General features: G+C 39.7%; 1 protein-coding gene across 3 annotated transcripts in view; it reads left to right on the top strand.

The window, feature by feature from the left end:
• Positions 1 to 16,384, top strand: part of LOC110164226 (disks large homolog 1-like) — a 406,356-nt gene that overhangs the window by 308,416 nt on the left and 81,556 nt on the right. For all 3 annotated transcript variants that reach the window (XM_055165342.1, XM_055165341.1, XM_055165340.1), the window contains 6 exons: positions 2,815 to 2,984; positions 5,373 to 5,509; positions 6,697 to 6,841; positions 10,678 to 10,813; positions 12,655 to 12,811; positions 14,681 to 14,783. In XM_055165342.1, coding sequence (XP_055021317.1) covers positions 2,815 to 2,984; positions 5,373 to 5,509; positions 6,697 to 6,841; positions 10,678 to 10,813; positions 12,655 to 12,811; positions 14,681 to 14,783 — 848 coding nt within the window. The remainder of the gene's footprint in view (positions 1 to 2,814; positions 2,985 to 5,372; positions 5,510 to 6,696; positions 6,842 to 10,677; positions 10,814 to 12,654; positions 12,812 to 14,680; positions 14,784 to 16,384) is intronic.

Below are 16,384 nucleotides of genomic sequence, written 5' to 3'. Positions count from 1 at the left end.
TCTTAATGTTATTTGGTAGGTGCCCATAGGGTCTTTGCCGGTCAGGGCCCCAGGTTCCCCTTTGCCTAGGGCCCCCAAATACCTTGAAACGGGCCTGCATGTTATAATGTACAGACAAGACGCTAGTGTCTCCACAGCTCAGAGGAGAATCTGACAGAGCTCCTCAAAGACACACTAGAGCAGGGGTGTCAAACATACGGCCCGGGGGCCAAATCTGGCCCTCCAAGACTTTTAATATGGCCCTCAGCTGATTTTCTACTAAAATATTTGAATTATATTTTCTATTAAAATATTGGTAATTTTCTGCGCCGCTTAGCATAGCAGTGTCTCCAACGCCTCTGTACGTGGCCCCTCCCACCAGAGCAGCATAAATGAAGTCTTGTCTCTTTCCAAACGCTCTTAAAGGACGATCGTTTTGACTGTTGACTGTGACACCCTCATCAACAAAATGTCCAACATGAGAAAAGTGGAGCCGAGTGCAGGATTTTACAACAAAAATGGACTTATTCCTATTTACAAACAAGTTCATGTTAAAACATTGTGTTGAAATTTTATTTTTCTTAAAGTTTCAGGTTGTTTTGTTTTGTAAAAAAAAAAAAAAAAGAGTTCATCAATTAAAAAAGATTTCTGTAATAGATTTGCGTTTCTCTGCACAAATATTTGAACTTATTGTTATTTTTGGGGTTTATATGCCAAGAGTTTTCTGATCCCCTGGACCAAAATGAGTTGGACACCTCTACACTAGAGCTTCAATGGTTCGATTGCTCAGATTCATGGCTCTACGCATAAATTAATAAATACAACATCTGATTGTGACAACAAAGGGTCTCACACCACAATTTACAAACATTTCACTGGCGCTACAGAACCTCAGCACTTTCAGTAATATTATCAAACAGTCATTATAGACCACTGTCAAACGTTTAAAAAGTGCATTTTTGACATCACTGGAGTGTAGCACTTATACAATGCCACCATAGGAGGTATAGTAGTAGTAGTAGTAATTATGGTAATAGTAATGGTAATAGGCTAGATTAGAAGACAGGGTTTGGCTCGGAGGGAAGTGAGGTGTTTAATGAAGACACTTACACACGATTGTAGTGCTTAGTTGTGGTGTTATTATATACAGTGTACCAACAGACAGTATTTACAATATTTACAGATGTGCACATTTATCTGATTAAGTTCAGAGTCTATGAGGGATTAAATGAGCTACAGTCCTTAGTCCAAGTGCTAATGAGCAGCAGCAAAAGTTAATATAATCCACACGAAGGTCATGTGAAAGGCAAAAAAAGAGAGAGTTCCGGAGATGGTTAGGGCAGTGGGTGTGCTAGTGTGTGTGTGTGTGTGGGGTTGAGCGGCTGCTACGCCTCCTACCACACCGGCAGATGCTTGCACTCTTAGTTTGATTCGGTCTCTAGGCCTTAGCTCGTCATCCAGTGTCTGAGAGTCCAGTTTCTGTAGAGTTCAGTTTCGGGAAAGTCCAGTTTCGGAACCTGGCCTGTGCAAAACAGGACCAGCAGTGAGTAATACAATTATTTAAGTAGGAACAAGTCACTATAAAACATTTTTCCAAACATCATAACAATTTTGTCATAATAAATCAGAACCATTATTCCATCCATTCATGTACATGTACCAGTATTAGTCAATATCAAGAGTACTCCATTGTAAAATATTTCCAACAACAGGTAATATGTCATTTTAAATTATTTAAGTTAACAATTTAACAGGGTCATATCAATCATTATTTGTTGTCAATATAAGCACAAAAAAGAAAGAGGCATCTAGGGAAGTTGATGGCATAAGTGTTACTTTAATATACTTTTAGAACGAAACAGTGAGTTTTTAGAGCAATAATCTTCTACCTGCAGCAGCTCAGTCACACCCAGCCCCGACACAACACATGAGTGAATGGTAGCAGGCGCGCAGCCATGTTGAAAGAGCTTGGTGCAATTAGTCTCACGATACGTGTGCGAAGTCTCGCGATATTTGAGAACAACGGCGCCCAAACTATTAGGTAGAGAGGCCCAGGAACAGAAAATACCTGGGTTACAGGAGCACATGGAGAACGTACAGACAAGCCATAAAGCCATGTCACTGGTGACATAATATTACATAGAAATGTCTCAACAGGCCATTTTCCGACTAAACTTATGAGTCTCAGAAAGAGATCGTGTATATCGAGAGTCACGGGTCTGTGTACGCGCACATTTGATTAAAGCCGATGTAAAGCCAAAAATGATTCTTAAGTATTTAAAAGTGAATATCTTTGTCATTCCTGGGTCTATCAATGTAAAGTAAAAAGTGACTGAAAGATAAAACCCTCCTCTGTTAGAATATTTCAACTGTAAGTCTCTGTGGAGCTGTTTCCTGCTGCATCTGAGGAGAACACCAAGAGAATTGTTTTCCTGTTGGACCAAAATACAAATAACACAGCGCACATGGAGACACGTGCATATCGACACGTGTATCAAATGAACACGTGTATCGAATATTGTTGCATCCCTAATTGATACTGCAAAAAAATCAGGACAGACATCTTCCCTGTCCACAAAACTCTCATAAAGCTCTTACCTTCTGCACATTTTCACAAACTAAATCGTCTGTATTGATGCTAAAATAAACTCAAGTACATATTGTCAGCGTCTCAATGTTTGTTTTGCTTCATTTGGGTGATTCATCTTTGGCTCGGTGCTGCTCTGTGATTGGCCAAGATGGATTCTCATGAGTTTGTGAACTTGCTGTGGAAAGTTATCAGTACATCTGTTTGTAAACCCTGCTCTGACGTTCACACTGTGTCACCCCCTGCAGGGTGAACGACTGTATCGTGCGAGTGAATGACACAGACGTGCGTGAGGTGACCCACAGTGGAGCGGTGGAGGCGCTGAAGGACGCGGGGGGCCTGGTCAGACTCTGTGTGAGACGCAGACGCAGCCTCAGCGACAGAGTCCTGGACATCAAACTGGTCAAGGGCCCTAAAGGTCAGAGAGTTTTCTGTTTGTTTAAGACAATATCAGACTGTGCAGACTTTTTTTACTCATCCAAACATATCTGTAGTTGTGTTTCTTTTAATTTGTGTTAAAAACTGGACAAACTAACACTCACTAGTTGTTTATAGTAAGGTGTAAGTTATTATTCATGTTCCACTGAACTACCCTAAGGTGTGAACACGGAGAACATCACTGACATCCTCCACCATCAGACCCAAACCAAAACAAGCAAAACAAAAGGGAACATTAACAGTTGCTAGATCAGGGGTCTTCAACGTTTTTCAGGCCAGGGACCCCTAAACTGATGGAGAGCTGGAGCAGGGGCCCCCTACTGTATATATGATATTCAGAGCCTAGAGTCATGTATAAACAGCTACTCTGTTATTAATCTGTGTATCATTCGTTCTTTCGTTTTTCAGTATAAATCCAAAAATAAGAAAATGAAAAAAACTACGGTTTTCTTCATTATTTGTCTCCAAAACCAAAATGAAAAAAATAGATAACGATTCTTCTTTTCAGTTTTCGATTTTGTGTTTAAATGAATAATGGAAAAAACTGATAACGGCCGTTTCTCTTTTACGTGACTTCTGTGACTGCGATGCCAGACTTTTGCACCGCATACGGACTGAACCAGGACTGATCCAGGTCCGAGACCAGAGTGGGACCAGAGCGGAGTCCGAGCTTTGACTCCAAGCCTCCGCGGGGTCCAAGCCTCAGCTTTGAGCTCTGGCCCTGCCGTGGGCTCTAAGAGCCTCCAGTCTGGTCCCGGTCTGGTCCCGGTCTCATTCTCGGTCTGGTTCCCGTATAGTCCCAGATAGGGATGGGCATGATTAGTTGATTAATCGATAATTGATCATTAAGAATTTCATCGATTACGTTAATTTTAATCAACAAACCGAATGTAGGTTGCTGTGCGTAGCGTGACCAAACAGGTCTGTACATGTGTCTCTGCACTCAGAAGGAGCGAGACACAAACATTCGGTCAGTCTGCAACGTACCGAAGCACAAATGCATATTTAACGATGACTTGTACAAGAAATTCCATGCTTTCCGTTGCGTTCGGGACAAGTGGGAGGCCATGTGCACAGTGAACAAAGCAGCACATATGTTTTGGTGTCCAGAGGGAACAAGCTTTGCCAGGTGAGAGTCGCTCAATGTCGATGACGAGTCTGACGAGACCTTTGCAGTGCAAAAGTCCGTCATCGCAGTCACGGGAGTCACATAAACGGGAAACGGGCTTTATCCTGTTTTTTCCATTCTTCAGCATTAGAACATGACCTAAAGCTCATAAGAGTCAATTTTGCGTAATATAAGAATTTAAGGGAAATATTTAGCTATGTAGATGTTTTGGATCGCAAAGGAAAGTGGAATTCTGTGAAATGAACAATAATAATGTCAACTAATATAAGCTAATTCAGTGTTAATGTAAGCTCTTGTGGCAGATGGCTCACATGTGTTCATTAAGTCAGTTAGAACTTGCTCCAAACACATATACTTTACATATTCATTTCACTGTACACTATCTGAAGATGGAATCCGTCGAATCGTTTACTTTTGCTTTAGTTTACACATTACGCATTTAGTTTATGCATATGACTTTTAAGACTACACATTTCATTAAAACAAAGTTGGCAGAATTATATTTAGGATGTTACAGATTTTTTTCTAGTGTTTCATTTAATTAAGTAATAGTATTTAAAGTAATTCCTAAACTGTTACTTAACAACTATAATTTTCCACTGGGGCAGGGATCTCCAACCTTTTTTTGGGGCAAATTTAAAATGCCAGAGAGTGACAAATTTTAGCGGTCGCAAGAAACTGAGTAAATATAAGAGCCACGACCTTAGATGAGGTACAGTCAGATGCCAATAAAACATAAACCTTTATCTTGCATGTATCATTTTGAGTTAGGCTTCAAAATGATACATGCACAATGGTAATAGGCATTTAATTAAACAAATTAAACTTACGCAGCATAATACGTGTAATTCAGAAATCCCTGGGCGAGCTATTTGGAAGGGGGTGGAGAGCTACCAGTGGCTCGGTTGGAGACCCCTGGACTCGGGTGACCGGATTTTCAATATCAAAAACTGGAACACCAACATTTGTGGCGGCTGATAATAATAAAACGACTTATTTACGACCAACATGTGAGTCAGTATAGTCACATTTTCTTTGTTTTGGTCGTTTTTAAGCAGCTTTTCTGTATTTGACATAAATGACTTAAATGAATGACTATTTTTACTGTTGGCAGGGGTACAATCTCACCAAACCAAGTCAGAATTAGAATTATTAAACTGTAACTTTGTCTCATTTATTTGTATTAGTAGTTATGGTACAGTTTTGTTTCTTTATAATAGTGTTTGTGTATGTTTGTAGGTCTGGGCTTCAGTATCGCAGGTGGAGTGGGAAACCAGCACGTTCCCGGTGACAACAGCATCTACGTGACCAAAGTGATCGAGGGAGGAGCAGCGCACAAAGACGGACGGCTACAGATAGGGGACAAACTTATTGCTGTGAGAAACTTACACTCACTCACACGACACTGACATGATTTTTAAATCAGCTACTCAAACAAATAAGAGCTTTAATGCGTCCATATTACACTGTTTTCTAACCTATGTGATAATGTTTCCTCATCACAAACAGACCTGGAGTTTTGCACTTGTGTTTTGTTTCATTCACACAAATCCTGATCCTATATTTAGGCTGAGTTTTTTGCTGAAAACACTCTTTTCCACCTTGTGATGTCATGTGGTATATAGCATATGATATAAGAAGTGCTCCACTGTGTTTTTTAACTCCATACACCTTGTTTTTTTAACTCCATACACCTTCACTAGAATCATTAGAATATTTTCAGCTCTGGAATTGCCAATCTCTACTGAACAAAAGGTAAAAGAAGCTGTGAAACTAACACTCCATGACATCACAAAGTGGAACAGAGCATTTTGAGTTTAAGATGTAGACAGATAATAATAAAGGTTTACTCAAACGTGTGAATGAAACAAAACAATACTCCAGATCTGTTTTTGAGGAGACAACAACATGTATAAGAAGGCTTAAAGCTCACAAGACATTTTGCGTAATATAGGAACATTTAAGTTATTATATTATAATTATACGTTTCATATTTAATTCAAAAAAATAACATTATACATGAGTATGTTGAGTATTGTGATAATGCAACTTTATGATAATGATACTTTAATAAATAATTTTATACATATAATATATGACATATTTAATTAAAGGGGACTTTTCTGGAGGAGGGCTCATTACCTGCTTGTCTCCATGACGATGTTTTTTAATTTAACAACTTTATTCATGGAGACACAAGCAGAAGGAAACACATTCATTTTAGACAATTTGAGGAAAAAAACTAAACAACAAAGTTTATTCTCTTTGGATGAACTCACACAAAATTGGTTCTAAACTGAGACTAAACCCAAGACTAAACCTGAACCTGATCACGAATAAACCAGGACAAAACCACTTTACCTTCTCTTTGTTTATGTTTGTCTCCTGATCTAAAGCGTCTTTGGATATCTTGAAAAGATGATTTATAGCAGTTTATACCACGGCCAAAACCTACATCAGAACAAAACTGGATTAAAAGCAGGACAAATGTAAACACACCCATAAACACAGGTTGTACTGTTATTGTGACCAAAGTCTGTATTGTATTGTGAACACTGTGCAGGTGAATGGGACGTGTCTGGAGGAGGTGAGCCATGAGGAGGCAGTAGCAGCTCTCAAGTCCACTCCAGACGTGGTTTATCTCAGAGTCTCCAAACACACTTCACTTTTCATCAACGACAACTTCCCCCCACCGGACGTCACCAACTGTAAGAAAACTACTGCACTTAAAACTTACTGTGTATTACTGTGTTTATGCATCTGAACTTCTCTTGTTTTGCTGGCCAATTGTTATATTACACAAACTTAGACTTAGACAAACTTTTCTGATCCACAAGGGAAATTATGTGGACACAGTAGCTCACACATCACAATATATTAACAAGGATAAAAATATAACAGAAAAGCAGAAATACCAGAATGAAACAATGTAGGGAGAGGTAAAGGGCATCTTAAAAGGGCCCATATGATGCTATTTTCTTATCTATTCTTCTTTTGTCAAACAGAAAACACAGTATTCCACATTGTAATGTCATGTGGTAATACAGGAAGTGCTCCAATGTGTACACCTTCACTCTATTCACCAGACTTGGGCATTGTACAGCCATGGATCTATTAAAATAACTGGAGGGTTTTGCTGCTTGTAGCTGCTTGCCTCCAATTGATGTAGTGACACTCACTGGTCATTCAGCGGGGAAAAAAGCCCTGGGCTGAGACAGGATTATTCTTAGTGATGGGCGAATGGAGCCTCGTGTTACGACCCAGCTCTGCTAGGGACAGGGGGAAGTAACAAAATAACCAAGATTGTAAAATGGTAAAACTAAAGTTGTGATTTATTTAACAGAATTGTAAGGTAAAACTAACAAAACAATGATTTTTTTCAAGAATTAACAAAAAGAGGCTCTAAACAGAGTGGCTAACAGTATAAGGAAAAGTAGGCTAACCAAACAGGGTACACTAAATGAAACAGAAAAACCAAAAAACATGTACCAACAACAACAATAATGATGATGATTTAAAATAATATGTAAATAAGAAAATAGGTGTTACCTTGTTAGGTGGAATTAGATCAAAGTGATCCCAAACCATGGATCGCTTTTTTCCACTTGTAGATGCCATCGAAAATGAAACAAATGCCAAAAGTCCCCAAAAGTCACCACTAACATCACACAATACTCCTCACTACCCAACATTTTTAACAAATATTGGTGCATCTTTTATACTGTAGCAGTTTAGCGCTTGTCAAACCACAGAAGTACACTGAACACTCTGAAACACTCTGAACCAATCACAGAGCAGAACATTCTCTGAGCCAATGAAACGCTTCGATACACTGAAGCGATTGACACGCAGAGTGAAGCAGTAGGAGGAGGGACCGACACTTCCACACTTTGGTCACGTGAGCGGCTGCTGTGAGACGAGCTCCGAGGCAGTGCTTCAGAGCAATTTGTTTCAGAAAGAACGAGACGTGCTCCAGAGCTCCGACTCATTTGCCCGTCACAAATTTTTCTCATAGAGCATAATGTAATCACAAACTGCTCGTGTTCGGCTGACAGGGACCTACAACTTTCAAAAATGTCAGATTTTGTGGCGATTTTCACCTATTTTTAGAGCATAAACTATTTCTCAGCTCAAAACCCTTCAGTTGTCTTAAAAAACGCTTTATAATCATTAGCCCCGGCTCCGCTCTGATTGGTCAAAGCGATCACATGATACACAAGACCGCGTTCTGTGCATGCACTCGTGTGCATTTGTGTGCACCAGTGGGAGCAAAGAGCACTACTGCACATGCTCAATCAGCCCACAGCCACTGGAAGTACCTCGCTGGGCTAAAGGCGAATCTGGAGTCATGCACCACTGAGCTTGGCCCACTGACTTGAATGGTCGGCCATTTTGAAAACCCAGGGCTTGTGTACAGCTCCAGGGCCACAAACGCCCTTTGGTTGACTCTAACTGGCTCAATTAGATAATTTGGAATTACAAAATAAACAGATTTTATCATGTGACCTCATGCATGGACTAAAGCTGCATTGCTTTTATTTTAGAAATGTTTTTTTAATGACATTTTTTGTAAGACAGCCTCACTTTTTCATTGCGTCGTCATAACAAACTCTTACCAGTCTGAGCAGCGAAAAGGAGCTGTTAACATGAAAACTACCGCTTCATGACATCACAAGGTGCAATAGAGTGTTTTGAGCTTTGGAGATGTACACAGCCCAATAATGCAGGGTTACTCAAACATGTGTGAATGTTGCAACCCAGTGCAATGAAAAAATAAAATAACAAAACAGACTAAAATATATATACAGAAAATAACCTAAACTAAGAAGTAAAACAACAGAATTACAGTTTTGTGCCATAAAATGGGTGACGCAGGCTTATACAAAAACGAGGTTAAACTGAGGGACACATAAAACTAAAACACAAGTTCCCCAAAGTAAAACCACATAAACCCACAAACAGAGTCAAGTGACAAAATTAAAAAAAGGCACCAAACAGAATTGAACTATTGTCTCAACAAAACCAACAAAGTCAGACACGTACTAGTACAACACAAGTGACTGACATGAACGAGAAAGACACAAACACAAAACAGCAGACTGGCCACCAAGACCAGCAACCCCCAACAGGTGCTGTAATCTTCTTAAACAGGGGGAGGAGGCTGGAGGTGAGGCAGGATTGGCCAGGTGAAGAAGTACTCCACCAGGGCTCCCACAGCAGGAATCCAGGCATGCCAGCAAAATCAATTAAAGCACACAAAACAAATTAGAACTGAAGGTCTGGGGCCGTAACAGTGAATGAAACAAAACACAGATCAGAGTATGTGTTTGAGGAGGTAACAGCAAGTTTTGAGCAATTTTATAATTTTGTCAAATTTGAGCTGCAACATCAACGCCGGACCTAACGAAAAATCTAATTTTTGGCTCTGTCATGTTTTGGGCCCAAACTGTCTTCAAATGATAAACTATCTATCTAATATTAACACGTCTTAAAGCTCACAAGAGTCTATTTTGTGTAATATACAACCTTTAAAGGGAATGCATTTGTTAACATTATGGCTTTAATTTATAAGGTCATACACTCCCTCGCACCACCACCACCATTAAAGGAGTACATCAAACCCAAAAGCATTTGAGAAAGAACCACTCGAGCCACCACCAGGGGAGACCTGGTCATACCCCACAGACGGACCACCTTTGGTCAGAATGTTTCATCTGTCCAAGTGTTAGTGGAACAGTCTTCCACTAACACTGATAAGAATGTCCTGCATACAGCTCATTTAAAGCTCAAATGAAAAACTGGTTATGGTCAAACCAAACATGTAGTCATGTAGAGCTGCATTATGATTTTAATTGATCTTCTATGGACACATATTTGCATTTACTGAATGTATCACCAAATTGGCTGCAAAATCATGAGAATTGTGCAATAACTGGACTGTGTAATGTTTTGGACTGTGCAATATTTTATAGTTTGACCCCCTGTGATCCCAGCCCCTTGGGACAACGGATGGAAATTAGCCTTAGTCTACAATCCGATCCATTAACATGCTCTGTCCCAATCAAATAAATAAATAAATAAATAAATGAACAGTTGGAAAAAGTATCTAATGCAATATAGATATAGAGAGAGAACTTTTCTGGAGTGCCCGTCACCTGCTTGTTTTCACAAAGATGCTGCTTTGCCTGGCATGTTTCACAGAACAGCATTAAATATTTCTTTAAACATTTCCATGGAAACAAGCAAGTAACACTGCCAAGTTGCAGGTCAGATCTGTGGAACGGCGACCCTTCTCACAGTGAAAATGCATGGTTCCTGTGGTACTTTTGAGCAATTATAACACTTGAAATTGAATAAATGCTAATTAGATGTGTTTAATGCCGAACTGCGGAACATTTAAAGCAACATAATCTCCACAAAGACAAAACAGAACAGACCCCGTACCAGAAAAGCTACACAGTGAACCTTTAAACACATGCGTGGAGTCATAGTAGTAGTATTTTTGTTACTGAACCTGTTTGTAATTTTGTGTTTTGTATTACAGCGTACTCTCCGCACCAGGACAATCACGTGCACAGTCCGTACATGAGCGGCAGTCAGTCCGTAAGCCCCGCCCCCCTGACCACGCCCAGATACTCCCCTCTGCCTCGCTCCGTGACCGCCGACGAAGACATCTCCAGGTAACAACACTCACTCTGGATGCTTTATTAATCCAAAACCCATGGATATTGGTATTGTTTATATTTTAATAGGAGATAAAACCACTTCTTTTTTGAGAACACTTGATTCCATGATTCCCTGATTCCCTGGTTTTCATGGTATTCCCTGGTCTTTCCTGGTTTGTGTTCGTGACCCTGGCCCTGAACATATTTTGCTCCCTTCTGGTTTGGTCGGAGAGGAGCAGAGGGACAGTGGATCGCAGATGGCCTCATGAATGTTCTGTACCGTGTAAACTGGGGTCACCATCGCGAGCGGCTCCTCCATCTGTAATCTACTTTAATGGAGGGATTACACAGACTTCCACGCCACTCGCAGCTCGCGTGGCGTCACCGCGTGTAACAGAGCGTGGTTAGCGTGCGCTGTCATGCGAGCTTTGTCCAATCCCTGCTCGACGATTATGAAAAGTCTCACGTAAATCCCGGTGTTTCCTTTGACGTTTGCTGTTCATTTCTCTCAATGAAACCAATCCACTGTCCCTCCCATGAGACTGTAATTTAATGTTGAAAATTACATTCTATTGTCTAAATAGAGAGTGTTTTTATTATCATTATGGCATCAGAATCAGCATCAAGTCTATTCCTTAATTGAATTTGACATTAACTGTGACAGATTTTGGGCAATCTTCCACCAGCATTGCGTTAATACTAAACTACAATGTCATATACCGTATTTTTTGGACTATATGTCGCTCCAGAGTATAAGTTACACCAGCCAAAAAATGCGTAATGAAGAAGAAAAAAACATATATAAGTCGCACTTTTTAGGGGAAATTTCTTTTATAAAATCAGAGACCAGGAACAGACATTTCTTCTTAAAAGTCAAGTTCTAGTAATAACAACAGAACAGAGAAGAACAGACTGTTAACGTCACATATGAACAGTTCTTCAGATAAACTATAACAGAAACAACAGAACAGAACAAGTTTACCAAACTGTGTCGCTGTCGTCAGACTCAGCATCAGTTCCAGTTAGAATTATTCCAGTCTTTCTAGATCCCGACAGGATGGTTTCGGTGTCACTGAAGTTCAGGCTTTGTCGATTCATCCAGTGACTTCCAGGAAAGTTGCATGGTGCACCCTCCCGGCTGCCGTGAAGCTGTGTTTTCCATCCCCACTTTCGTCAGTCCCTCACAAGTTTTTCACTCACTCCAAACTTTCTTTCTGCTGCTTGATTACCATTTTTGGCTGCAGATTTCACGACTTGCAGCAGGACAGCCATGTTTTCTGCAGAAGACATGCGCAGTAAAGGGTGGAATGACAGAGGTACAGGAGGAACAAGAGCAGCAGATACTGACACACACACAAATCTAGAGCCTCTCACAGCTGTCAGTGTGAACATTTTTATATATAAGTCGCAGGAAACACCCAAACCATGAAAACAAGTGCCACTTATAGTCTGAAAAACACTATATATATATATTAAAAAAAAAAAAAAAAAATGTGTTTCTCACCTTCCACGGTGGTTGGTCTCTCACCCTCATTGAGCTCGGGTCGTCTACCAGAGGCCTGGGAGCTTGAGAGTTCTGCGCAGTATCTTTGCTGTTCCCAGTACTGCACTTTTCTGGACTGAGATGTCCGTTGTTTTTCCCGGTATCTGTTGAAGCCACTCTTCCAGTGTATATATATTATATATATATATATATATATATATATATATATATATATATATATATATAATATATATTCAATGCACCTTTAAAGATATTACTTTCTGTTTGATTTGTATCTATATAATCCATGTATTCCAAAAGCAGTGAGTAAACCTGCTTGTATGTTGTCTGTGTGTCCTTGTGTCCCTCGCAGAGACCCTCGGCGTGTGGTTCTTCAGCGTGGCTCAACTGGTCTGGGCTTTAACATCGTGGGAGGAGAGGACGGGGAGGGCATCTTCATCTCCTTCATTCTGGCGGGAGGACCAGCCGACCTCTGTGGAGAACTGCGCAAAGGAGATCGCATCCTCTCAGTACGTCCACAACACAACCAGGACTGTGACCATGGACAAAAATTTAAGATCTTTCTATAACTATTGCAAGTTAAAGTGCCTATGACAGGTTGAACTACTCATTTACAGTTTAAAACACACTTAAAGTCATCAGACTGTCAATGTAAATGTCTGTGTTGATAGAATAATGTTTGAAATAAAACTAACCCTGCAACGCATGAATCATCGCATGTTGAGGGACTATTTTCTCAGCAGTTTGTTCTCTGTAAACAACAATACTGATAAAATAAATAAATAGATAAATGTACAAAACAGTTTAGAGAAGGCTGAAAGATCACATATGTTTGTTTCTCTCCATGTAGTGCATAATCGGAGATTTAATCTCATAAGATTCTCCTAGTGTGTGTGGTGTGCACTTTTTAAAATATTCCATCCAGTCCTTGTATTTGCAGAGGTCGCTGGTGCAAGGCTAGTGCATGTCAATGGCCATAGTTATCCTGCTACTAAAAACAGTCTTACACACTCCACAAAACACCCGAAGCAAATCTATTATTACACCAGACTGTCCATGTGAATGTCTGTGTCAAGAAAATAATTGTAGAAGTAAAACCAACCTTGCATTTGAAGGATTCATGTCTGAGCAGCCGCCAAGACCCAGGGTTTCAAAATGGCCGCGAGGTGCATCGAGTGGCTCTGGGCCGACTGAGTATGTGCAGTAATGATCTTTTCTCCCGTGGGCACACATCAAATCACACAAAGGCATGCACAGAGTTTCATGTATCACATGATCACTTTGACCAATCAGAGCGAGAGGAGCTAGAGTGGAGCAAAGCAGAGCCAGAACTAACGATTATAAATCGTTTAAGACAACTGAAGGATTTTGAGCTGGGAATAAGTTTATTATTTGAAAATAACTAAAAACCGCCACAAAATCTGACATTATTGAAAGTCATAGGTCCCTGTCAGCCGAACACAAGCAGTTTGTGATTACATTGTGCTCTATGAGAAAAATTCTGTCTCAGCCCAGGGCATTTTTTCACTGAAGTTCCAGTGAGTGTCACTGCATCAACTGGAGGCACAAGCAGCAACACCCCCCATTTATTTTAATAGATCCATGCAAATTTTACCAGCAAAGTAAAATTACGCTGCTGCTGAGAAAATAGTCCCTCAACATGCGACAATTCATACGACGCAAGGTTAGTTTTATTTCAAACATGATTCTATCAACACAGACATTCACATGGACAGTCTGGTGTAATAATAGATTTGTTTTGGGTGTTTTGTGGAGTGGGTAAGACTGTTTTTAGTAGCAGGATAACTATGGCCATTGACATGCACTAGCCTAGCACCAGTGACCTCTGCAAATACAAGGACTGGATGGAATATTTTAAAAAGTGTCTCCACACGTCTCCGACACTCTGGCTCACTAGGAAATGAGGTCCTATGTCCAAAATTCTGTCCCTTTAAAATTCATTTAATCACAGGTTTAAATTTACAAAATCAAAATCTTGTATCTATTTTCACTATTGAACCCTGATAATCCTGAATGAATCCTGTGAGCCTATATTCAATTTGGTGAACGTTAAAGGTGCAAAGGTGCAAAGCTTTTCTGAGGGATGCTTGGATGGGTCACGTGCTTGTCATGGAGATGTTATTAATTTGTCTGGAATGTTCCACAGTATGACATTAAACAGCTCTACCTTTCATTTATTCAATTACAGGTGGTTTTATAGCTCAAAATACCTCGAAAAAACTGGAATTCCGAAGATAGAAAGGTTTAATGCCATACTTTGAAACATTCCAGACAAAGCAATAACTGTGTTTCCATACCCTCTACCAGAAAAGTTACACAATGCACCTTTAAATGATACGCTGCCATTGTGTTTCCAGGTGAACGGCGTGGATCTGTCCAGTGCCACTCATGAACAGGCAGCTGCAGCTCTGAAGAACGCTGGGCACACGGTCACTATAGTGGCCCAGTACAAACCGGAGGGTAAGTACTCATATGCAGTACTACTATTTTTATGTATGTGTCTATGGATATGTGAGTCATTTTATAGGAAAGGGCAGAATTACGTGTTTCTTGGCTGGATTTGCAAGTTTTTGTGGCGAATTGAACTGAATGTAGAGGCTTGGATATCATTGTTTTTTTGGCGTCCAGTGGATTATTTGTTTAAACATTCTTGTATATATTTTTAGCAAATGGTTGTCTATTTTCTTCCCACATATAATTTGGGATTTTCATTTGATGATTGAGGCATTTTCAAGAGATCATTCAAGACATTGCTAGTATGAGATTTTTGTTTAATGACGATTCGCGATTATATACTGGGTCAGTCTGAAATCAGCTGTTTTCAAGGAATCTCCCCTATGAGCTGTCTCAGATTTCACTGAAAAAATTCTAAAAAATTTCTAAAACCACCAAATGAAAGAATCTCAAATTTTAGCTCAATCCCTTCAGTCGTTCCTGAGTTATGGCCTGTGGAAATTTTGGGACCATGCTCACTTTTTCAGAAGCCCTAATTTATAAGCATGTTTGAGAGACCAGAATTTTATAAAAAATACAGCTAGGAAGCTGAAAATTATTATTGTACTGTATTATTGTAGATTCTTGGTCATAGATTCTGAATCTGTCGTCAAATATTGGATATCTTTATTAAGAGGGGTGCTGTGTGCCCCCAAAATCTCACGTTTGGTTGCCGCAGAATTTTTTATTTTTTTGAGTCCAAGATCTATTTACCTGAATATTTGAGAGAATGACAATTTCTGACACAGATCTCACACTTTTCTGAGCTTTCGTGTGGATGGTGTAGCGTCCCAAATATGACCACAGACCAAATGTGATCTTTTTGGCCCCTTCTTTGGACCCTGGGTTCCCCATGTGGGCACAGTTAGATTTTTTTTTACCAGAGAAACTTTGGCATATTCTGATTAGTTTAAAGCAGGGGTGTCAAACTCATTTTGGTCCAGGGACCGTATCCAAACTACTTTGATCCCAAAGGGGCCGGATCAGAAAACTCATGGCATATAAACCCCAAAAATAACAATAAGTTCAAATATTTGTGCAGAGAAACACAAATCTGTTGCAGAAATCTTTTTTAATTGATGAACTCTTTCTTTTACAAAATATTATAATATTATGAACAACCTGAAACTTTAAGAAAAATACAATTTCAACACAATGTTTTAACATGAACTTGTTTACAAATAGGAAAAAGTCAATTTTTCTTGTAAAATCCTGCACTCGGCTCCACTTTTCTCATGTTGGACATTTTGTTGATGAGGGTGTCACGGTCAACAGTCAAAACGATCGTCCTTTAAGAGCGTTTGAAAAGAGGCAAGTCTTTATTTGTGCTGCTCTGGTGGGAGGGGCCACGTACAGAGACGCTGGAGACGCTGCTGTGATAAGCACTGCAGAAAATTACCAATATTTTAATAGAAAATATAATTAAAACATTTTAGTAGAAAATCTGCCGAGGGCCAGATTAAAAGTCTTGGAGGGCTGTATGTTTGACACCCGTGGTTTAAAGTAATAAAAACATCTACTATTAACATTAACAATATCATTTCAAACTGAATTTTTGAAAATGAGCT

This window comes from Boleophthalmus pectinirostris, unplaced genomic scaffold, assembly GCF_026225935.1.
Source record: "Boleophthalmus pectinirostris isolate CB_2022bp ecotype Guang Dong unplaced genomic scaffold, ASM2622593v1 HiC_scaffold_7, whole genome shotgun sequence".
Classification (NCBI taxonomy): domain Eukaryota; kingdom Metazoa; phylum Chordata; class Actinopteri; order Gobiiformes; family Gobiidae; genus Boleophthalmus; species Boleophthalmus pectinirostris.
Note: the sequence above shows the minus strand (reverse complement) of the source record. Positions and strands in the feature narration are given on the sequence as shown.